The sequence below is a fragment of the Oculina patagonica genome, chromosome 2 (assembly GCF_052425735.1).
Source record: "Oculina patagonica isolate OP01 chromosome 2, crgOcupat, whole genome shotgun sequence".
NCBI classification, from domain to species: domain Eukaryota; kingdom Metazoa; phylum Cnidaria; class Anthozoa; order Scleractinia; family Oculinidae; genus Oculina; species Oculina patagonica.
The window spans coordinates 34,340,219-34,365,030 of NC_135759.1; the positions used below are offsets into that span (position 1 = coordinate 34,340,219).

A 24,812-nucleotide genomic window follows, 5' to 3' on the forward strand; every position below is an offset into this window, starting at 1 on the left:
GCAAGCTAGTTCCAGTCCAATACCGAGAATACGAATAAGGCCTATTACAAATTGTCTGCAGTAGCTTGCAGCGAGTAGCATGCGCACGTTCGTGGAAATTTTTGCATCAATTTTCTCAAGATTGTAAGATAATCTCGGCAAGTCGCTTTTGGTATCGATTTGGTAGCGTAATAGATAAATTACGTGCAACGATGATGACTGGGAGGATTAGTTTCTAAAAGGATCTACAGGAGATGTAATCAGCCGCAACCTCGTTCCCAAATCACCAAGGGAAAAGCCCTGGGAACGAGGTTGAAAGCAAGGCTGAAAATGTCTCGCAAAGTTTATTTTTTCACGTAGTGCGTAGTATCAGCCTTGCAGTATTGTTTGTTGTTGAACAAACAATACTGCAATACTGTTGAACAATGTTTATCGACCCTTTATCCTCCGTATCCTTTGATCAAAATCTCAGGTCTTTCTTATGCAATGATTAGGAGCCATATTGAAGATTCTAAGTCAGCAAGCAAACCACCTTCCCGAAACTTTACGAGACCTTCACGAGACCTCCACGAGACCTAACGAAGTCTACTGCTGGCGGGCAGCGGGGGAACTGGAAACGTATTTTTGAAGCGCGGTAAAAAGGGAATCCAACATGGCGCCAACACAGCGAGCCACTTCCAGATAGCTCCGTATCTTCGTTCTGAATGCATGTACTGTTTTATATTACTACACTAATGCTGTTATCGCTTAGAACTGGATTAAGGAATTGAAAATGGGAAGTCAGCAGAATAGAGATGTACATGGCAGGCTTTCGAAAGTTTTGAATACTCTGCGCGAGATTTCAGAAGCTGTTATTCCAAGCAATGCGGTCGGTGCACAAACGGAACTTATGGAGGACATCAACAGAATAGATTCACTTGTTTCTGCCATTGAGTCAAGCGCTTCTGAACTCCACGACTTGACTGTAGGAAAAAAAGACAAGGATACTTCAAAGGATTCAGGAAACACAAGCTTCACAGAGGTGAACTGAGGTTGATCAGTGTAAAAATGCACACTGCAGACCGGAGCTAAAGTGCTTACTGTAGACCAATTCTGCAGACCAGGGGTAAATTGCAGACTTAAGTATGAAATAATGAAACTTTCGTGTTAAAGGCATCTTACGTTGTTTCACAATTTGTCTGCATTTTACCCTCAGTCTGCATTCTGTAGTCTGCAGTCTGCATTTCACACCACACTGATATATATAGATATGAGAAACTACTTTAATCCTCTGAAATATTTATGAATCATAAATTTTAAACGATTGAAAAAGAAAAGAAACTGAAGACATCAAGTGGAGACTGAATTCAGGCTATATGACACTGAAATCAATATTGCTGGCTTGCAGCTGACATCACGGCAGCCATGCTGGTAGACAAGAACAAAGCGTTTCCCTCTGCTGGGAACTAAACTCTTATCATGCAATTTCCGCGAAAGCATTTTTCATTGTTTTGTCCACCAACATGACCGCTTTGTCATCTCATTTGTATACATTTTGCCCAGGTGTATACAGTAATTTTCTTCCAGTATATACTAGATAATTCAGTTTAATTGTTTTTTTGCAGGATTCAAGAGATGCCAGTGAAGAACAGGCCTTTGACACCTCTAACTGTGATGGTTCAAGTGACATGATTGAGTTGAGTGATGATGACGAGTTTGACAATGCAATGGCTGAGGTAATTAATAATAATCACTAATTATTGAGTTATTTTTTCAAAATAGCTCTTTAGTCGGCGCAAGTTCCGTGACTCAGTGGGTCAGTGAAGTATGTTTGTTTGTCACACCAATCGGATTTCAGGTACTATCAGAACCAATCAAATTGCAGTTTATAAAGGCGAAGTAATCTGACGAAATTATGTGTCGCAGCGTGTCGCAGTTCGTTTTCGTTGAAAGATTAATTGGTGAGTTGTGGATTATTATGGATTTGAAACGTATTCGTAGTTTGCGAATCAAATTGTGAGCTTCGATACAAAGTTCCAAACTTCTGCCCGAATTTATTAAATCCTTCTGTAGTTATGTTATCAAAAAGGGCTTTGCTACGCTAAACTGTTGGAAACAAATGTCATAAAAATAAAAAACTTTTATGTTCAGCGAGCTGTAAACATGTTGTCTCGAACAAATTAGTCTTCCCTGTCGCGTCGCGTCGGCTTCGATTAAAATCAATTTTACATATGGGTAAACCATCCAGTTTCATCCGGTTTACAAACGCAGAAGACTTGAAATTGAAGATAGTGAAGATTATGCCTCACAGAAATCGTTAAATATGTGTTTTCATACAAAAAAGTTAAAATTTGACCAAATTTCTACATGCATGATATTTATTTATCGGCAAATCACTTGCGTGATCGCTGATGCGAAACGTTGTCTTGCGCTTCAAGCTACTTTCCTTGACAAGTTCTAAAATCTTCGAGTTCAGAAATCGCCATGACTTTCGAGCAACATGTCTTGTTTCTCCTCAACTACCAAACTTGGAAAGTTCAGTCGGGCCGAAGTCGGGAAATTTGTATCGATGTTTGCAATTTGATTCGCAAACTCGCACCGTAATTGGCAACTTCATAACAAAGTTTCCAATTTCCCAACAAACTTTGCAAAGCGGGCGGCCAAAGTAAAATGAAATCAACTGTAAAACATTTCGTTCAAACATTTAACATTTAACATTTCGTTCAAACATTGAACCGGTACAAGTAACTTTACTGTTAAAAGCAACTACGATCGATAGCAAAAACAGAATAAGAGCGTGCCATTTCGTGACAACTTGATAACTCAATTAGTTCTTGTTTGTTGAATAGAATTTACGTTGTGAATGAACGAAAATCTTTGTTGAACAGATTTGACAGGAAACAAATACTCCAGGTGTACTGCGCTTTAAAGAACTTTTCTGAAGAGAGTGGTTTTTTATTTGATTCGTTTATTACTTCGTTTATTATAGTACTTTTCGTTCAATGTATATGTTGCAGTTAATTTTTGATCTCAGTTAATTTTTTATTTTAACTAGTTAGTTTTTTCTAACTAGTTGATTTTTTAACTAGTTTAATAATGGGGTTAGGGTTAGGGTATCATATATTTTAAAAAAATAGTGGTTCACCCAACGTTTCCTACGTGGCACAGTGGATAAGGGGTTGGACAGCAAATCCAGAGGTTGAGAGTTCAAATCCAGTGCAGGTTAGTAAAAAATAAAAAAAATAAATGATAGTACTTAGGGGAGGGGGATAATAGCAGATAGTAGGGGAGGGTTAGTAAGGATGGGGGGGGGGTGGTATAAGATATCAAGGGAGGGGAGGTGTTCTACTTTTTCTAATTATTAACCTAGAATAAAAAAAAAACTAGTTAGAAAAAAAACTAACCAGTTAAAATAAAAAATTAACTGAGATCAAAAATTAACTGCAACATATATATGGAGACGTGGCTTTTTCGAGAAAAACAAGGGTATTGTGTTACGTTCGTTTTAAAAAAACAAAGGTATCATGTTACAAAAGTGAGAAAAACAACGGCATCATGTTACAGTGTTTGGCAAAAAGCCAAAAGTATTCCGTAACAAACAAAAGTAACCCATTACGGTTGCTACAAAGCTAGCAACAAAATAACCGCTTTAAACAGAATAAGAACGTGCCATTTTGTGACATTTTGACAATTGAATTAGTTTTGTTTTTTAATTAAATGATGAAAATTTCTGTATTAAATAAAACAGTTCTGATGTATCAAAATGCATGTAAAAATTATTTTGTTTGCAAGCAAACTTTGTGCAAAAAAGTGACTCCGTGGGGCGCCATACACAAATAGCTCAACCCATGGCATAAACCATCCCAACAGGACAATCACCCAGTTTCACCCCAAGCCACCCCATAAATTGAAAAAATAACTCCTGCACGCTTAGCGTGCCTATGTTTAGTAATAGTAATTGGACTGAGTGGGGTACAATTCAGGGAGCAATCGGGCAAGTAATTTCAGGATTTGAAATTAAGAGCATGATTACTCTGAATTGTATGACACTAGTCCAGTCACTAATTAATTGTATCAAAAACAAAATTTGAGGTTAGGTAGTCTTTGAGAAACTTTTTTTGTATGAAAAAGTCAAGGGTATACTCAATTAGTTTTACAAACAGCAAGAAAGAACCCATCAAAGTGCATATGATTGACACACAAATGGCGTAGGCGTCCAATTACTGATATCCAATTTCCTGTAAGTGGATACCCACATGATCATGCACCAATTACGCAACAAATAGGGGCGCACACAGAGCCAATCAAAATCAATTATTATAATATTTTCAGCGGAACCGTCTTAATAAGAATTTACAATAACTAGGCGGTAAATTTATGACTGTCTTCCTCAGGTTGATATTGAAGAACTCTGCAATCAAAGCCAGACTGAAGCACCGAATATTTTAGATCAATCATCTGAAGCTGAAGGTACATGGTTTATTAATTAATTAATTAATCAGGGGTTTGGGTGTGTCGTTAAATTAATTCATTAATTTGTGGCCAAATATTTATCTGTTGGTTGCCAGAATAATGGTGTTAGTGACTCCTTTCTGATAGCTTGGAAATAACAGCTAGCAATCACTGATCTTAGTAACTTAAAATAAACAAATCTGTAAGTCAGAAAAGAACAAACTTTTTTCTCTGTTATTCTTTACAGACCATGTGTCTGATGATAATTACCATGATTACTATTGTTGTAGATGTGAAAACAAAATTAAGCTAAGTTGTGGCATTAATAGCAATTTGGTTTAGGTTGATAAAAACTTTAAAAGTAAAGCTAGTTGCAAATTCTTTTTCACTGACAATTTTGCATGACAAGGTGCATGAGTATCACAGACAGTTACCAATTGGTACTTTTATTTTCCTTTATACAAAAGCAAATGAAATAAAACCAGATGCTGAGCATATTGAGGTTCTGAAGAGATACTTTGGCCACTCCAAGTTTAGACCGTAAGTATAATAGTTGCTGCATTCTAGGTGTCATATATCAATTTTACCAAGCATAAAAACAAAACAAAAGTAAATGCTATTGAAGAATAATAAAAAGTATTTACAGTCTGAAATTAAATTTAGACATTTGTGTTTACAGTCGTACCCGTAAAACCGTGAACACCAGAGAAAAGTTCTGGAATGTTTATTGTTTCGCGACCAATCAGATGCGAAATAAAACCGCAAAAGATAACCGCCAAACCGCAGCATGGATTTAGTCACGACTTGACACGAAACAACAAGCTGGCTTTTTCTTCCAGGACAAATCTTCAATTTTACTGTTTTTCAAATACTGAAATTGTTCTTTTTCTATTTAAGCTTATGTATCAGCAAATAATAGATATGAACGATATATTTAATACGGAAAAACGATTCATCGAGCAGACAGGATCAGACACAGCTAGACAGCACGTCTGAGAGCAAAAAAAATGATCCAATCACAAGCGATGCTGACCGGTGTTTGTTTCACGTGCAGTTCAAAAGGTCAAGCTAGTGGGCTGTGATTGGTGGTTTTCGATCCCTTTTTTTTTTTGTAGCTAAGAAACCTGCACCAAATGAGGCAAACTTGTACCGTTGTAAATATTGACAATTTGCACTCGCTTTTTGGTCTATTCTGTAGTTTGGTTTTTTAAACGACAGAATCAAGTAGCTAGTGTTGGTTTATGGTAAAAAAATAGCAATTTTTCACAGAAAACCAATGGCGTGATAAAGGAGGGTGTTTATGCAAACAGCGAAGAGTACTTTACGGGCGAATCGCGCCAACCCAAACTGAAACATTGTTCAGTTGTGAATCTTTGCTTAGGCAGCAGCTCACTGAAATAAAAAAAGAATAAAATTTTCGATATTTCCAACTGGGGTATAAACGCTGCGAACCGAGGATATTAACTCGTGGAATTTGAGAATCGTTGTGCAGCACCAAATTTTTATAGGCTAACGGTTTGCGTGACATCTTGAGCCGGAGAATTCTCATAATGTGCCAGGTGTTATGTCTCGTGTTCCGGCACCGAAGTACATGTAAGGCGATGTAAAGATTTTTTTTTTACAAAGCTAAAACCCAAAAATACTTACCTGTATAATTCACAACATTGTAGACACCGAAAGATAAAAATTAAGAGGAGAGTACAATTTTTCTGCTCTCAGACGTGCTGTCTAGCTGTGTCTGATCCTGTCTGCTCTATTCAACATCGCTTTTCCGTTCATATCTATTCTTTGCTCATACATAAGCTTAGATAGAACAAGAACAATTTCAGTATTTGAAAAACGGTAAAATTTAAGATTTGTCCTGGAAGAAAAAGCCAGCTTGTTGTTTCGTGTCAAGTCGTGACTAATGCGGTTTGGCGGTTATCTTTTGCGGTTTCATCTCGCATCTGATTGGTCGCGAAACAATAAACATTCCAGAACTTTTCTCTGGTGTTCACGGTTTTACGGGAACGACTGTAATAGCTTGTCACAGTATATTCATGCAATGGGTCTATTTTGGCAAAATAATCCCATCCCCACTACAGACCAGCTGTGTTAACAATACATTAATTTTATTTACCTGTGGTTTATTTCAGTATGCAATGGAAGATAATCAATGAAGTTCTTTATTGTAAACGGGATGTTTGTGTTGTTATGGCTACAGGTACTGACATATGTCTTTTAAATAGCTAGTCAAAGTGATTTTACTAAACCCATGAACTAGTTATTACACTTCTAGATACTATTAGACACTATTTCAAAGTTTTCTTTTGTTTAATTTTGATAATCGTATCTATAACAAAATTCTCAATTTTGATTGGCTCTGCATGTGCTTATTTTAAACGGGAATTATTATTGGATGAGGTTTTTGTGATATGGCCGGAATAATCAAGGTCAAGGTAAGAGTTATCAGCCGAATGCCGAAGGCTGAGGCTAATAGCACTTACCGAGACCTTGATTATTCCGAATATCACAAAACTGAATCTAATAATTGTTTTATTATACATTGTTTTTCTGTTAAAGAAAATAATGAAAAACGATATTCTACCTGTTTGAAAACTTGTGCTAATTCCGGCTGAATGCTTTCTTTCTCAAAAGTATTTCGTAGTTCCTTCCCACTTTTTGTTAGTCATTTTGTGTTTTCTGAGACTTAATTGTCCAGCAATTGAGGGTATTAAACTTTTCTTCAAATTATTTCTCGGTTGAAAAAGCGAATAGACGAACTTGAATTTCCTTCGTCATCAGATGCCTGACACATTGCTCTTGGAAATCATGCAATTGCGTGCGCAACCTACAGATTAGTGAATAATCTGCTAGCAGATTATTCACTAATCTGTAGGCTGCGCGGATTCCCAGAATTAGCTGTAGGCTCTTAGCCAATGAGAAGACAGTGAGTTACTACAATGTATAATAAGTTGAGTAATTGGTACACAATCACAAGGGTGTCTAATTACAGGTATCCAGTTTGAACAACTTCAATCATATGCACCTAGATGATGGGTTCTTTCTTGCTGTTTTCCTACTGTTTTTAAAATTAATCAATAAACCTTTGACTTTTTCATACAAAAAAGTTTCTCAAAGACTTTTGTAACCTTGAAAATTGTTATAGATATTAGTAATTGAACTGAGTGGGGACCAATTCAAATCTGCCTCACCCTGCGCACTCGGCCAATTTTGAAATTACTTAGTACCTGATTACCGGTACTCCCTGAATTGTACTCCACTCAGTCCAATTACTATTGCTTAAGGTTAAGTCTGTGTCCAAGCCATGAGGCTCATACAGCCGGAGCTTATCCCGGTTTCCGTAGCATTAAGCGACTAGGAGTATTGCTACTCCCCCCTGGATGGGATGCTAGTCCATTGCAGGGTTACCCCCCAGCAGTAAATTCGCCGGTACCCATTTATACACCTGGGTGGAGAGAGGCACTGTGAGAGTAAAGTGTCTTGTCCAAGAACACAACGCAGCGCCCCAGCCAGGCCTTGAACCTGGGCCGTTCGACTCGGAGTCGAGCGCGCTAACCATTAGGCCACCGCGCCTCCCAAATTTACTATTGCTTACACACCATTAATATTTTTTAATAGATAATATTTACACTTGTATTGCCAAACAAGGAGAATAGCCAAACAAGAGAAGCATAGGAAGTGTGACCTTTGCCTTGTGCCAGGCACACTGATCATGTTATGATTCCTTTACTGGCTGTTTACTTAAAAAATTCTTGTTTTATTTTACTGTGTATTTAGGATATGGAAAGAGTTTGTGCTATCAGTATCCATCTTTATACACTGGGGGTACAACAATTGTCATCTCTCCCTTAATCTCGCTCATGGAGGATCAAGTCACTAAACTTGGGTAAAGTTTCACATCACATCATGATCAAGGGTGTTGAAGTTTCTTTTCCTCAGTTAATTGTTTTTGCACTGTTGTGGTCACTCTGTGACATGGTGAGAATCCTGTGCATGCAGGGTGTAAGGAATTTAAATAAACGGCATGCAGTGCATGCAGAGGCAGAGACATTTAAATAAATATCTTTAATATTTTCATAAAATTTGTTAAAAAAATAACGTACACTAAATATGACAACTTCTGTATTGAATGACACAAAAGTTGTGTTATCTTCTTGCGTGACATCTCCTATAAGCCTGATATATGATATAAATCAGAAGAAGTCCTTTCTAACTTTCAAGGAGTATTTTGCTTTGTGTTCTTCGCGGCAATTTCTTGTCCTAAACTTGACCATTCTAGAATGCAGATAAACGTGTCGCATGTGTTTAGGTTCCAATCCTCAACCTCAAAAATTCGTCGCTGAGAAGAACCTGGGGACGAGGGTAATTCTCACACCAAACTAGGGCACAGCATAAGGCGATTTGTCATCGCCTTAAAATGTTTGCTTTGTTTTAGTACTTTTTGTGGGTACCCTGTGATGGTGGGGGGTCCTGTGCATGCAGATATAAGGACTTTGAGATGACCAAAATGGTGACAATCTAGAGTACATGTATCTTTTAATGTTTGTGTGCCACAGTTAATGAAAATTTAGTTTTACAAGAAGGATCAAGTGCACAAACAGCTTAACACTGGAAACCAATTATTAGGTATCAAAACTTGATTGACTGCGTAGTAGGGAGATCAGACTTACTGGAAAACATTCCTTTCAAAATGCACTACTTTAGGTAAAAATCAGTTATTTTGTGAGCTTCAATAATAATATTTTTTTCCAGGCTTTACAACATTCCAGCTTGCTATCTTGGATCTGCTCAAAGCAAGAATGCTGAAGTTAAAGCTGGAGTTTTACGGTAACCATTCTATGCCCATGTATCTCTCAAACTGAACTTTTTATATCAGCCAGGCCAGAATAAACCACTAGACCCCGACAAGCCTTACTGTGACTTCCATTGCGCCCTATGTACCCTGTGTAATGATTTTGTTGCTGTTAATCTTTAGAGGTGAATACAGAGTGGTATACTTGACTCCAGAGTATGTTTCCTTGGACACTGCATTTTTAGCACATGTACAGAAATCTGTAGGTAAGGAGTACATCATTTTATAACAAACAGGCTATTAGTGCAGAGACCACTGGCCTTCAGGTTGTATTAAGGTTGGACAGTGCTATCCACCTGATAAGTCACTACCCTGTAGATAATGTTATGAAGTACACTATCCACTGAATGGGGATTTTTTTCTGAAGTCTTTTTGTATTAAATAAAACTTGAAATTACCCAAACCGAAATGTCATGGAAGTCAAGTTTTGTTTATGATTAGTTTATTTTCTATTTCTAGATACTTTAGGTTGTTCGATACTTCCCTCCCTCAGGCAATCAGGTCCTTAATTTTATTAAAAACTGTTGCCCAGTAAACCTTTTGGTCCTTTTGGATAACCAACAAATGCTAATTTTGGGCACTGATGGCCTACCATGTCTTGGTAATGAGAATATTTATCTGATCCCTTTCATTTTCCACTCTTTCACTCCTTTGATGATTTACTGTCTCTGTCACTTTCACAATACACTCTTATTTAAACAAGATTAATTTTGCCCACAGGTCTGACACTAGTTGCAATAGATGAAGCCCATTGTGTATCTCAGTGGGGACATGACTTCAGATCTTCATATCGTTCACTTGGATGCATAAGGGATAAACTACCAGAAGTAAGGGGACATATAATTTGCACCTCCTTATCAACTTTCAAGAATTTCTTAAAAACAGTTTTTCCTCCAAATGAATGCTTTCAAGGAGGCAAGCATGGCCAAGTGGTTTACGGCGCCGGTGCTGTAATCCGGAGGTCCCCGGTTCAAGACCTGTCCCTGCCACTAGCTTGATTTGTTCTCAGTAGTCACGATTTCAAATCCACAGTCACACTTTGTATATTGCCAACAGGTCTGCTTTCTGCCAGTTGGGATTTTTAACCATGTTATGTTCATTTAAAATATTTGTTTCCTTTGTTTTAGTAGCATGCCTGTAAACTAGCTATCTCGAAGCTAAGTGCATGACCATTATAAACAACATTTAAATTTTACATGTCTATTAAAAGTGATTTTCAATTGAATGTCATAAAACCAAGACCAAAGTAATCATCCTGGCCAATCACAGAGGATACAGACAATCCACTAAATGAACCGGTTTGAAGCATGGGAAAATGTGTCAGAGCGTGTCAGGATGGGTTTTAGATTTGACTTCTGATTTGTCAAGAAAGTGGTGTGAGCTTTTATGGATAATCACTAAGCATAGTTATGCAAAGCCGAAGTAAACACAATTTATTATTAGTGATAATCACTCTATTTTTAATTGCCATTGCATTTGACATCAAGAGGAGTTTGTAATAATTTGTCTGATTCATCCAAAATTTGCATAGCCAAACTCTCTTACACAGTGACCCCAAATGCAGCACTGTAGCTTGTCCTGCAGCTATGATTATATTTCTTCCTCCCTTCTTGTGGGACCTGATCTGAAAGAGGAAAAACACTACCAGTATAATTTCTTTTTTACTCTAAATTATGCAACACAATAAGCCAGGCATTGAGTGGGATACAAGACAGCCTTTATTAATAATTAACTAATTAATTTTTTACTTCTTAATAAACTACGTACAACAATAAAATCTGAAATAAAAACTACTCCAGCACAAACAAATATTAAACTTCGAAAAAGGAAAAAATACAAGATAAAACTGAGACTATAATCAAAAATCATGGCTGTCAAATAAATGACTATAAATAATTATCTCCCAGGGTGAGATGGGAGGGAAAGAAAACAATTGAAACCGCTAGTAGCCAATGTAGCTAAAGCTCACTACTGTTGTAGAATGCATTTAAGTCCAAGAACACCGAGTTAAATCTACAATGTGGCAGTAATATGCCTAGATGAAGTAAATTTACAGTGCTATACGCTAGTGACCAATAAAAAGCTAAGAACTAGTTAAGATGTTGCAAGACAAACAGCACTGATGTAACAAGCCTCGTGTACAAATGAACTATGATCATGCTGTACTATTCCTGCATCCCACATGGCCGTGCTCACAATTTAGAACTGCATCAGCCAGTCAACATTGTGTGACAATTGCTGACTGATGCCTCCCTATAAAGAGAGTCCACATCTCTTACATGAACCACATTAATATTTTTCCAACAAGTATTAAAAAAAACATACATGTAGCAGACAGTAACCCATTTTAAATTAATTTTAATGTTGTTTTGTTTTTCTTACATGTTAGGTACCTATTGTTGCACTGACGGCTACTGCTACTCCTGTTGTTAAACGAGATATCTGTCAGTCACTGAAGTTGAGAAATGCTGCTTCTGTTTGTACAGGATTTGACAGGTGATTTTTATTGCCTAGGCTTGATGTCCAGCCTTTGACCAGCTCCCAGTTGGCTTGATAGCTCAGTTGGTTAGAGCGCTGCACTAGTATCGCAAATGTCAGGGGTTCGATTTCCGTTCAAGCCTGAATTTTTTTTTTTTCAGGCTGCGATGATCTTTCATTTGCTTAAAATGTATATCCGCAGTACAAAGAATTTCATATATTCATTTCAATGCATTTTTAATTATTATTTCAGACCGAATTTATATTTTGAAGCAGCAATTAAGTCTGGCAGTATAAAGGATGACTTGAAGCCTCTCCTGATAAGATCAACAGACAGGTGAGACCAATTTTTTTACTACTGCAAGTATTATCTATCCTAGCTTTTACAAAGAAAACTTGTAAAAAAATTCTGAGTGTAAAGAAAACAGCAATGACAAGAACTGGTCTTGTTTTTTCCAAAAGGCAACAAGAAGCTCGAAGAAGCTTTAAACCAGGCAGTAAATGCTTAACCCTTTGGAGCCCAAATTAATTTTTGTGAAATTCTTCAATTTTGGATGAGTCTTATAAAAGTTGCTCTATCTTCAGTTACATCTGTCATATTAAAGCCAAATTTAGATATGTGACAGACAAGACATAGGGCTATCTGTCAATCAACATATTTATTAATAAGTTACTTATTAATGATGTCTAACATGTGGTTGAGCATTAAGTTAGTGTAACGCAACATGTTGACTTCAATGCTTTTCAGTGTCCTACACTCTTGATTTAGCCATGAAAATTACTGCACATGTCTAGATTGATAGGCAATTTATTGAATATTATTTTGATATCACATTTGCTACCTTAGACTCTTTCAAAGCTACATTAGGCCCCTAAAAACATAGTAGTTGAATGTCACTCGAAATAACTAAAAGCAACTTTTCGTACGAAAATGTTTTTGCTGTTGCACTCTATCGTGTCCTTTTCTCCCTAGCAACAAAAACAAATGTTTTGTAGCCTTTCTAGATCAGAAAAACCTTCATTGCACTCATAATCTTCAATATTATTGTCATGAAGGTTTAGTTCCTCTTGTTCTTCAACAAAATCATCATCCTCGGAGGAATAACTTCATTATTTTCATCCTCGGTGTCACCTTGTAAGCCTTCGACATTAGAATTCAACCATCGTCGGGTAGGTCAACGTTTTCGTCGAGATAATCGTGAATATTCCTCCAAAGTAAAACTTCCCCTACCTTCAAATATGTCAGGCTAAGTCAAGGAAAACTTGTTCTCTTCATAACAATCGAAAATTTCACCAAAATTCTGCAGAAACTCGCTAAAAACAGCACAAAATGGCGGAGAATTATACTGCCAGGCGTTGCAATGCAGGGGGAGACTGGAAACTAAAAAGCGGGAGTCCACTGAGCAAAATTGCGAGGTGTGTTTTGATGTCCGATATATCGGACACTGGGCCGCAAAGGGTTAACCACTTTTTTTGGCTTGAAAGACAAGGTGCATGCAGCAAAACAAAGAACTTTAGAAAAGCAGTCACTTGAGTAACACAAAATTTAGAATTTTATATGAGACACATGTGCAGTGTTTGCCAAGTGCTACCTTGTTGTATGTCTGTTTAGTATGATATAAGATACCTTATTATAGGAAAATAACGATGCATGTTATTTACGCGAATTTTAAAAATTCGTGTTAATTTTATGTACCTTAATTTACGTCATTGTTAATTTAACTCACACTATTTTACAGCATCGTTATTTTAAATTACGTGCAAACTACCTCTCCGTCAGAGTCATTTGATACATCATCATTCGATATTGATTTGAAAATGTTTTAAGTTTCCTAATGTTTGTTATATCCAAGGGTATAAATGGAGAAACCGCTCTGCTTCACTTCTCCATTCTTGTGCTAAATGTCCATCACGTTTCTCTCTTTCTATTTACCAGTACTCTGTTGTTGGACGTTGTTTGTCTCGTGAAAAGCTCATTACGCATAAAGCATCAAATTCTTGTGTACCACACCCAGAAATTCGCGTTAATTAAATGCATGTAATTAAATGCATGTAAACAGAATAAAATTCGCGTTAATTTTATTATGCGTAGATTTTGTTCGCGTTGCTAAAATGTTTCGTTATATTCCTATAATAAGGTATATCAGAAAAGCTAATATAGGAATGTGTTTACCTCCTCAAAAGTGGCAATCTGGCCCCTGAAAGCTTCCGTATTACTCTTGGGATTGGTTGGTGGATTAATTGCACTAACTTGTTAAAGTGCCTATGAAATGAAAATTAAGTTGAACTCATATGAAAGGCCTTTCAAAATGAAGAAAGATGGTGTTTTCATTTTTCTGATATCTTTTCTCGTTCCAGAGATATTAACGATTTTGTATTATGCAAATTAGATAACTGATGACGTCATAAGTTTGACAGAAATTGGTGTAAAAACACAAAATCAGTAATATCTCTGTATATACTTAAGTAAAATAATTGAAACTTGGCACCAGTATTGTACCCCAAGAAATACACCACATGTTGCATATTTTGATGTTGCTATGGCAACAATCTCGGTTCCAGATCTCTTTCATGTGGATATAGCAATCCTGGGTTTTGATCCATTCCAAACCTTATCCCCCATCTTTAGGGTCATTTGGGTGCCTAGCGCAATGAGCACATTGCGTATGTTTGGAATGACACCATTTACTTCTCACTGTAAAGCCATAAATCGTGATATTTGATTCAAAGAAGAAAAAGACTGGGACCTAAAGTGTTGCCATAGCAACATAATTATATGTACCATGTGGTGTATTTCTTAGGGTACAATACTGGTGCCAAGTTTCAATTACTTTGCTTTAGTATTTACAGAGATATTACTGATTTTGTGTTTTACACCAATTTCTGTCAAACTTATGACGTCATCAGTTATCTAATTTGCATAATACTAAATCGTTAATATCTCTGGAACGAGAAAAGATATCAGAAAAATGAAAACACTATCTTTCTTCATTTTGAAAGGCCTTTCATATGAGTTCAACTTGATTTTCATTTCATAGGCACTTTAAAGAATTAAATTTATTTAATGATGACTGGTTATATTTATTTGACAGAAGTAAGATTGAATATTCCTTTGATGGTCCAACAATTGTTTACTGTCCAACAAAGAAAGCTACTGAAACAGTGGCCAAGGAACTCCAAGGTAAAAGGCACTTTTAAATAAATAGCAAAATTGTAGTTTAAATAAAGTTTTATGTATGTACCGTATTTTCTCGATTAAACGCCGGACCCCGATTAAACGCCGGCCTCGTATAAACGCCGGGTCAAAATTGCTAGTTTTTAAATAAACGCTGGAGGCGTTTGTTCGAGCCTTTATTTGAGGTCAAGCTAACAAGTAAATATATTCTGTTTGTCACAAATCTTGATTGCAGCATAAACTATTCAATCCGTAATAATGCACCTTTGGGAAATAATCGCCTTTGGATACCCAGGGACAGTTTTTCGGGGCAGAATGAAGAGAAAGATCTTCATGCCTTGACAAACTGCCCCTTGGTCTCGAAGATCGTTGACAATAAATCAATCTGAAAAATTGGCAGAAAATTGCAGTCCGTTAATAAACGCCCAGCCCTGATTAAACGCTGGCTTCAAATAAACGCCGGGTTCACCAAGCCAAGTTTGTAATAAACGCCTGGGGCGTTTAATTGAGAAAATACAGTATAATTTTATTTGTGGACTGCTACCTTTATGTGATAATGTCTACAGGTCTTGGAGTGAGCTGTGAATATTACCATGCTGGGCTACCACCTAAAGAACGGAGAAGAGCACATCACTTGTTTATCAGAGATGATATACAGGTACTATTAAAAATTTTCATCTTTGTCAAGCACCATGATAGTTAAAGATCTACTGACAGTCACATTCTACAGCTGTCAGGACTCTTGGCTGCCATGTGTTGTGTTGCTTTGTTAAATTCTGCATTCTTTGCTGCGTCATTTTGTGATGGGGATGATCAATTTGGGTTTGAAATGTGTGACTCCAGGACTTTTTTGGGGAAGGAAATTTGGCAAATATTTTTTTGAGGGTGGCTTGATTTAAGTAGGGATTTATTGGGGGTATTAAAAAAGGTCTAAAGATTTGTGGCAGTACCTTGGCTGCATAGTTTTGTGAATAAAGTACAACCAAATGTGTCATGATGTTGTTTAATTGCTAATGATGGTGTTGCTTTACATGGCCCAAGGATTTGGGGGTTTTGTTGGATGCCCTAGGGATTTTTTTGGGTCTTCATTTTTTGCCCCCATTCGATCGTCCCTGTCACTTGAAATCCCCATCCCCCCAGGCTTGTGTCCATGTTTGTCATTCTTTTCTAGGTACTCTTATTCCAACAAACACCCACAAATACAATATTATCTGTTTTGTAAGTGCAGCAAAGTCACTGAACTATATAAAGTGTTACCAATGTTTTTCAGTGTTATCAGCACCTCTCAGTTCTTCTTCATTATTAACCCTACCAGCGGCACAATCTCTGATCAATGTAGACAGCTCCAGCTACCTTGCCATGTCATTGGCTATATATAAGGGTGATCCTTTTCCGCAGAATGGCTGAATGACTGAATGCCATCATTTTGCTTGGGGTTAGCTTTACCCCGGCTTGCTTGCACTTAGCTTCACCACAGTTTGCTTGTGGTTAGTTTTCACTCTGATTTGCTTGCGGTTAGCTTTCATTTGTTGGTTGAGCAATACTATCATTGTTCTGGAATTCGGCCATTTGGCCATTCCTCCAAATTGGGTCACACATATATAATCCCAACAGTGTATTATTTTACTATAGTAGCTCTTGTTTAACTTTCTTTTTTTGTATTGTCTCAGTGCATTGTCGCCACAGTTGCCTTTGGAATGGGAATTGACAAGCCAGATGTCAGAAAAGTTATTCATTATGGAGGTATACCGGTACATGTTTAACTTGCATTGTGTTGTTCCAGAAAATATTGTGCCCCTCCCACAGAAGGTTTTTTGGTTTGAATCCCCCCACCCCTCTGGAAATTCCAATTTAGCTCCATACTTTCCTTTACAAATTTTGGCTTTCAAGATCCCACACCCCCTTAGAATTTCCAGTCACCTACCATGGGGTGGGTATGGATATTTTCTGGAACTTTACATTTTGCCCAAATGGTAGTTGAAAGATTTGTTCTTTATAAAGAACCAGTTGAAAATGATATTTTAATTCTGATCTTGTTTGATGTTAATTTATTTTCTAGAAAGCAGCTGGCTGAACTTTGTAACAACTTTTATAACCTAATTATTTAATAAATAGTTAATTAATTTGCTATTTATTTTTTTACTTCCATAAATGAACCATTGTGTTTGTTTTAGCTCCAAAAGATATAGAATCTTATTACCAAGAGATAGGAAGAGCTGGACGCGATGGGTTAGTACCAACTTAACTTTCAGTTAGTACCAACTTTCAGTGTACATGCGAACATTATTAAAAAACGCCATCTATATAAATATTTTGATTATTTATCCTAACATTTTACTTTGTTTTAGTCTTCCCAGTACCTGTCATGTTTTTTACAGCACAGCAGATTTTGCTCTGAACCGGTAAGTACTAGCTTCAGTCACTGGTAGTGGCACCTTTAAACAGCACTTGTGCTGAAAGGTGACAAGTCACCTTTGATCCCCTAGACCCCCTCTAAATGATATGCTAGTCCATCACAGGGTTAATCCCCAGCATTAAATTTGCCAGTACCCATTTATACACCTGGGTGAAGAGAGGCATACTGCATCGTGTTCTTGCCCAAGAACACGATGGGGTACCCTAGCCAGGCCTCTAACCTGAACTGCTCGATCCAGAGTCAAGCGCACTAATCATTAGGCCACCATGGCTTGGCATAGCCTGAAACCTGGACTGGACTCTGAACTCTATATGTGATATACTCCAGGTTGGAAGAGAGGCACTGTGATCGTAGCGATACTTGCCCAAAAACCCAACCCAGGGACCCCACCTGGACCCAGGCAGTAATCCAAAGTTAGGCCATCCTCGTGCATCCTGTGCTTCTTATAAGGGTATAGACCATGGAAAAGGGTTCAATTTATTTTGTTATAAAGCAGCTGCTTTAACCAACAAATTATTTGTACCATTAACACTATTCCTTAGGCACTTACTGAATGAAGTTAACGCAGCATCCTTCAGAGAACATAAGATGCAAATGCTGCACAAGCTTGAGCAGTACTTGGGTACTACAGAGTGCAGGAGAAGGTTTGTGACAATAAGTTTTTTATAGGGTAATGCTACATGTTAAATTAAAATAGATTAACCCCAGGGTCGTAACTTCTACTCACACTCTATTAATCAAACCCCAGTGTAGGACCTTTCAGAGAAATGAAAGCTATAAAACAGTAATCTCATGTTAGGCTGTTTGTTGATCAGCTACAGCATGTGGGCAAAGTGTTGCCAACCTCTTCGGTTCCATCTGGGCATAAGAAAATACTTTTAACTGTTTAAAAGTATTTTTGTCTTAAGAATTTTTATAGCAATTAATTTTAGTAAGAAGGTTTGCACTCAGCTGAAAGTTAATTTTAATGTAGGTATGTGGTGATTTGTTTTTTACCTAATGAAAAAGTCAGCCACCAAATTTTCATGGTCATGATGCTTGAACCTGCAGAACAATTTTAGCATACTTTGAGGACGCAGTTGATAAGAGCATTGGTGGAAAAGATAACTGTTGTGATATTTGTCGAAACAGGTCAGTATATAATAAACTAATAATAAATTATTAGCAATAAAAGCTGTCAGTTAGGATAATTTTGTTGAATGGTACCTCAGATAAAAGCTATAGTTCAGGTCAGACTCAGGTCAAACTTCTGTGTTTTAACCTGGTTTTTCATAGTATATGAACTTATAGAAGGTGCTAGGAGCACTTATTGAAGGTGCTAGGAGTATACCCCTCCAACAGAAGGCTTTTTGGTTTCAATCCCCTCACCCTTCTGGAAATTCCAGTTAAGCCCCATATTTTTCTTTAAAAATTTTGGATTTTGAGACCTCCACCCCCCTTGGGTATGGATATTTTCTGGAACTGCACAATAACAATAAGCTTATCGGTAATTGTGAAGAACAGCTCCCGCTAACCGACTGTCAGTCAACTGTTGGTTGTTTGTCGGTCGTCTGTCGGCCGACAGTCGGCCGTTTGTGGTCCGTCTGTCGGCCATCTGTTGGCCGTTTGTCGGCTGGCTGTCTGTCGTCTGTCGGCCGACAACCTGCCGACAGGTTTTGGCTATGATGTCGGCCAACTGTCGGCCGACAGCCGGTGATGTGTCGGTAAGATGTCTGTAAGTTGTCGGTTATATGGTAACACTAACCTTTTTCTTTCTTTATGTTTTTCCTCCGTAACAATTACCAGCTTATCAATGACTAACATGTGACAGCCACAACAATTACCAATGTTGTAGCAATTACCCATCCTCACAGAGGTGATGATAGACACTAGTAGACCCCTGGGTGAAGAAAGGCACTGCAAAGGTTTAGTGTCTTGCCCAGGGACACAACAAAATGATCCCAGTCATTGCTCGCCTTCACTGCATGGGCATCTTCAATATGCAGGGAATATTTGATTGACAAAATAATGGTAAACCTATTGTTAACTTTGCAAAGAGCTTATCAATGTCATTACTTTATAGGGCTCTGAACCCACACTTGAAGGAAGAGAAGAGAGATTTAACAAAGGAAGCTAAACTGCTTCTTAATGCTATAATGGTACGTTATTGTAAGCTAAGATCAGTGAGTATATAAAATGTGTCATTTGGCGAGGGGTCAACCTAAAGAACAACCAGGGCCTTTAGGCTATGGTGACAAGCAGATAAACAAATGAAAAAAACAACACAATCATGACATCACTTTCATTACTTGAAAAGAGAGAAAAAGGAATCCCAGTTACAACTAGTCTCCCTTGCAGCTATTTTTAGTAAGGAGTGTTGTGTAAGGACACTAAATTACAACTGAACAGAACTTTTTTCCATTTCTTCTTTCCTTTTCTGTCCATTCAACTTATTTTATTTTGTTGCACAGGTGAACAACCCTCCAAGTAAAGACCATTTTAGTCACCATGGCAAATAAAATTTTGGAGCTGGCGACTAAAAATGAGAAGAAGAAGGATTAAATGCAAGAGCTTAATTTAGCGACTAAAATTTTTCAATGGCAACTAAACTTGGAGGGTTGCATGGTGAAATGTGATTTTTGACACATTTTGATATACATTGTTGTTGTTTTATTAGACAGCAGGGAATGGCAAATATGGTATGTCAATTTCTGTTCTGATGCTGAGAGGCTCTGTAAGTATTCTTATAATGTATCTTCATTTATCTTACGAACAACATTACTATAGACTTCTCCCTTGATTTCCATATTGGTAGAATACCGGTTATAAGCCCTCCCGCTTATAAGCCCCCCGGTTATAGGCCCATCTATCTGCTATCTGGCAACAAAAAAAATACATCCAATTATAAGCCCTCCCGGATATAAGCCCCCCTCTGCTGGATGACAGTACTGAACAGGGCTAAATGTAGCTTTATAATTTATGCATTTTTAACTTAAAACGTATTTCGATCAACACTCCAGCGGCCCGTCTCGAAACGTTTTTTATTCCGCTTATAAGCCCTCCTGGATATAAGCCCCTCCGTTTTTAAGCCCACCCAAAACCCCTTACGAAGTTGTATAAGCCCAGGGCTTATAACCGGAATTTTACAGTATGCATTTCAGTTATTGCTTAATGATGTTCAGAATTTATCCGTATTGGCATTTTAAGGGGTTGAAGTCTTTTGTTTGCACCTAAAACAGTATAATTACTATCGTAAATTATACTTTATAGACCAGCCAAAAAGTTCCAAGATGGCTGACAAATAAGAAGGAATTTGGAGCTGGCAAGTGAGTGGACATTTGCAAACATATTTGGTTAATCTAGCAAGAGGGCAGTGTACTGGGAGAATATCCCAGGGGGAGGGGTACTACGGGTAAGTGCCACCCCAACAGGGTCATGATTTTGTGTCACTGATCTTGAACGGGGTATCCATTTTACAGAGCATTTCTAGAATAGAGTATGAAACTTTGAACACATGAAAGTTTGAAATTATCAGAAGCCAAAACAGGGTGTTAAAATTTCTAAAATGGGGCATCATTTTGAATGCATTTTTTTTTTAAATGGGGTGCTACTTTGGAGACCGGGGCAGCACATACCCACGCAAAACATTCCTGAGTACTCCCTCCCTCCCCTGGAGAATATCTGCTTTAGGTATTGATGGTGCATACCAAATACAGTGAGGTCCAAATAGAATGTACCAAGGGCTGATATTCTCCCCCAGTATGGTCTGGGCAGAGGGTGGTTTTTGGTCAGAAAAGAGAAACTCAACAAGAAATGCCTGCAGTAATGTGACCAAGTAGAGACTACAGTGTATAATATAATCATTACATGTAAATAATAATTATTTTTCCTGAATTCTCTCTTGTCAGTTTTCACTCAGAGAAATGGTGGAAAAGCTTTGGTAAGATTTTTTTTTCGTATTTTTTACCATTCCATTTACCATTCTATTTATCATACCATGTTGATTTTGTTGTGGCAATGTAAGTACTGATTTATTTTTTTGTTGGCATTTTTCAGCCCGTCAACTAATGAACCTTGGTTTTCTCCAAGAAAAAACCAATCCTGGTGGATTTGGCTCTCTCACAGCTCTTTCAGGTAAATTAAGGATTTTCCAAGACACTTGGTGTGTGTGAGACTGCACAAACAACCTGTATAAACAAACAAACAAACAATCCAATGTCATAAGCTTTACCAGTAAGTTGACATATTTTGTCCCAAAAGAAAGCTTCAGAATCGATTGACATATATGAAGCATACAGTGTCACAGAGACCTACTGTATTTACTAGAATAAGTGCCGCAGCGCTTATTAAATATTTTGCGCCTCAAGTGCTGTGCTTATTCGAGGGCGGCGCTTATTTAAAACTTGGATGCCATAAAGAATCTTATCTTTTACAGTAATCGGTGGAGTGTCTTTTTATTGTCAGTATTCGTATCTTGCTGAGACAGAAGTAGCGCTAGCTGCCCTGGCAAAGTTTGCGGCATTCACAATATTTACAGAACTACTACACAGCATCGCTCTTGATGAAAAGAAATGTTCAAGCCTGTTTTAGAGTTGCTTTGCAGTGCCATTTTTAGTTTAATGAAATTCATTAAATATGGTAATTATTGTTGTGGTAGAAGCCTGAAAGCAGCCCTCACAGTTTTCTGTTTTTGTTGTGCTTTCTTCCTTTGTTGGCATTCCAACTTGCCTTCATAGGGAAAGGTGAGAAATGGCTGACAGAAGCTACATGGAAGGATTCTGTTAAAATGGAGCTGATTCCCAACCAGGTTTGTCCTCTTTTGCTTACTTCCTGCTAGTGGCCCCTGTTCATAGACTGATTTTTGTGCGTGCTCGTTTGCTTGCTCACTGGACAATCCTAGGCTAGTCAGAAAAAATGGGAAGCTATGCATACTCTACTCTGTTTGTGGCAAAAGTGGTTGTCATTGTCTACTGTTGTTTGGTCAGGTTCTTTAAAACGCTGATGTTGACGCTTAAAAATATATAGAATGATATTTGCTACTCTGAGAAGTTTCAGTATTTTTGGTTTAAGGTGATTCCACGGTATTGCATTGCGCATCCTTTCTGCGCATAAGTTTTCGCGTCATTTAGCGCACGCACGAGCGCGCGCACACACAGAACACTACGAGATTCCCTTCAGGCTAAGCTCGGTAAGGAAATAAATGTTCATTTTCTCTTAAACGAGCACGGTGACCCCCATTTTTTAATGCATTAATTTAAATGTCATACGGTTGTCTACAATATATCGCGATTTTAAAAAAAGTTTAAAATTCTACATTGAGATATTTTAATTTTTAATGCCGTAAAAAACACGTTTTTAGGTAGTCCCGTTAACGTGCGCACGAAGCAAAATCTTAAATTTCTTTCCTTATCTTAATTCCTGTACAATAAGAATAGTTTTTAATATAAGATCAAAGTCTATTTTGTTGAACTAGACTAATTCTTTAATGCAAAATGTTTTTTCTGGAAATAATAGCGATCCCCATTTGGATTACTAGGGTTCCTAATATATATCTCGCGGGTCGTATATTTGCTATAATGTCCATCCATTTTACACAAAAACTAGCGCGACCCCCATTTTTTATTTCATTTTTTTAATGCTCATAACATAATTGTAACCTGGACCAAGTTTCAGAAAATTTTTAATACTCCTTCTATTTCAGTAGAATCACCTTAAAGGATGAAAATTTGTTATTCATTTAAATTTAAGAGATTTGTATGAAAAAAAGCTATCCTTGCCCACCTAGCCTCGTTTCTATGTTTTTAATAATATAAATGTCCCTGTAATTTGGATATACTCTTAAAACTCCTCATACATATTCACTTTGAGTTGATCTTTAAGGAAAAGTATTTAAATTCTGTTGAAAAATGTTTCTTCTGGGAGCCAAAATTAATGGCGACCATGTTTGCATTGGGTATACGGTAGAGTTCATTTGAATTTTGTGTCCACAATGTTCAGTTGTGACACTAAAGTAAGTTGTAGCATGGCTGGCACAGCTCTGCACTAACTACTTACCCCTCAACAGGATCTGTTATCAAGTGAAAAGCAACAACAACCAACATCCAGGTGTGTGTTTTTCTGCTAACATACTGAAGTTTGAAAAATATGGAACCTGATGGGCAATGTACAGTTCAAGAAAATATCCATACCCTCCCCATGGAAGGTCATTGGAAATTCCGTGGGGGGTGGGGAGTCTCGAGAACTTAACTAGAATACCAGAGGGGTGGGGGGGGGCAGATTCAAACCAAAAAATCTTCTGTGGGAAGGGGGATGGATATTTTTTTTGGAACAACACAATGATTCACAATAATTATTTTTATTTTCATTTTTCTAGAAAAACCTTTCATTATTTTATAACCTATCTAAACCTTAAACTTTGAAATGCCTAGATGATATTCATGTTCCCATTCTTTTGGTGTCCTGGATTGCTTTCCTTTGGAATGTGTCACTTTGCCTGAAAACGTAACTGTGTGGGACCCACAGGGTAAAATACCATTGTTTGGAAACAGTATCATTAAAAGGAGATGAGAAAGTGATAGTATAAAAGCACTTGGTGGTAGAAAATGGAGCTTCAACTATGGAATACCTTTGTCTTAACCACTTTATACCCATTACAGTCGAGTTATCTGAATTTATTATCTTGTACAATAACAGACCAGACATTGAATCAGGGCCTAGTTGTTTTATCAAACAGGAGCACCGATTGTGAATTTAGTTTTATGACTGGTAATAACCGTAAAAAATGTGTTATATTTCAGATACCTACTCTCTGCTCCAGAGGTCACATCTTCTCCAGTTTGGCATCAGAATCGTGGTGCTCAGGTTGCGATACCAGCAGTAATGCAAGAGAACCCAGTTGTCGATGAAAAAGAGCTGGAACTCCAAGTAAGTATTTCACTGGCATTTCCTCGTGCCATTGTACTCGGCAATTTAAAGAGACTCTCAGACCAGAGGGTAACGTCTATGCTAGCATTGTTTATGATACACAGTCCATTTTAGATGACTGGTACTTGCAGACATTCTGAAATAACGTTCTGTCATCGGTATTTCTTCTTGCCTTTTTTATAACCTTAGCCTCCTGCGCAGTTGTTTTTAGGGCCAGGGCGATCGTGTTTCACTCCTCCACTCCTAAGAACGGCTGTGTGGGAGGCTAGTAAAACCTGGGCTTTCCTTGATTTTGTTCTAGGGGAACTGTTATCATTTAGCAAAGAAAATGTATCTCTGTTGTGGAATGCTTCAGTAATGAAAAGCAAAATGCTTGTTTGCAGGGTTCTTTGTACTCCACCCTTATGAGGCTTAGAACAGAACTGTCTCACTCACTGGACTGTCCACCATACATGATCGCTACAAACAAGATTCTACTTGACATAGCCAAGTACAGGTAAAGAAACCGCCAAACCAACCTCAGTGAAAGACTGTTTTTATCTTAAAAAGTAATCGTCCTCTTGAAATTTGTAGTA

The 24,812-nt window shown here is 37.5% G+C and overlaps 1 protein-coding gene across 1 annotated transcript in view; it reads left to right on the forward strand.

Annotated features, from left to right (window-relative positions):
* Positions 1-328: 328 nt before the first annotated feature.
* The window catches only part of LOC144644351 (bifunctional 3'-5' exonuclease/ATP-dependent helicase WRN-like), a 28,625-nt gene continuing 4,141 nt past the window's right edge, over positions 329-24,812 (forward strand). The window contains exons 1-27 of the mRNA XM_078503819.1: positions 329-1,000; positions 1,584-1,694; positions 4,353-4,428; positions 4,878-4,950; positions 6,546-6,613; positions 8,191-8,299; positions 9,166-9,240; positions 9,389-9,471; positions 9,986-10,092; positions 11,655-11,761; positions 11,997-12,080; positions 14,836-14,924; positions 15,485-15,576; positions 16,589-16,661; positions 17,093-17,147; positions 17,267-17,320; positions 17,877-17,978; positions 18,385-18,465; positions 19,397-19,472; positions 19,991-20,047; positions 20,584-20,639; positions 21,222-21,253; positions 21,370-21,447; positions 22,050-22,120; positions 23,378-23,418; positions 24,111-24,237; positions 24,621-24,733. Of these exons, the coding sequence (XP_078359945.1) occupies positions 752-1,000; positions 1,584-1,694; positions 4,353-4,428; positions 4,878-4,950; positions 6,546-6,613; positions 8,191-8,299; positions 9,166-9,240; positions 9,389-9,471; positions 9,986-10,092; positions 11,655-11,761; positions 11,997-12,080; positions 14,836-14,924; positions 15,485-15,576; positions 16,589-16,661; positions 17,093-17,147; positions 17,267-17,320; positions 17,877-17,978; positions 18,385-18,465; positions 19,397-19,472; positions 19,991-20,047; positions 20,584-20,639; positions 21,222-21,253; positions 21,370-21,447; positions 22,050-22,120; positions 23,378-23,418; positions 24,111-24,237; positions 24,621-24,733 (2,339 nt within the window). The 5' untranslated portion in view covers positions 329-751. The remainder of the gene's footprint in view (positions 1,001-1,583; positions 1,695-4,352; positions 4,429-4,877; positions 4,951-6,545; positions 6,614-8,190; positions 8,300-9,165; positions 9,241-9,388; positions 9,472-9,985; positions 10,093-11,654; positions 11,762-11,996; positions 12,081-14,835; positions 14,925-15,484; positions 15,577-16,588; positions 16,662-17,092; positions 17,148-17,266; positions 17,321-17,876; positions 17,979-18,384; positions 18,466-19,396; positions 19,473-19,990; positions 20,048-20,583; positions 20,640-21,221; positions 21,254-21,369; positions 21,448-22,049; positions 22,121-23,377; positions 23,419-24,110; positions 24,238-24,620; positions 24,734-24,812) is intronic.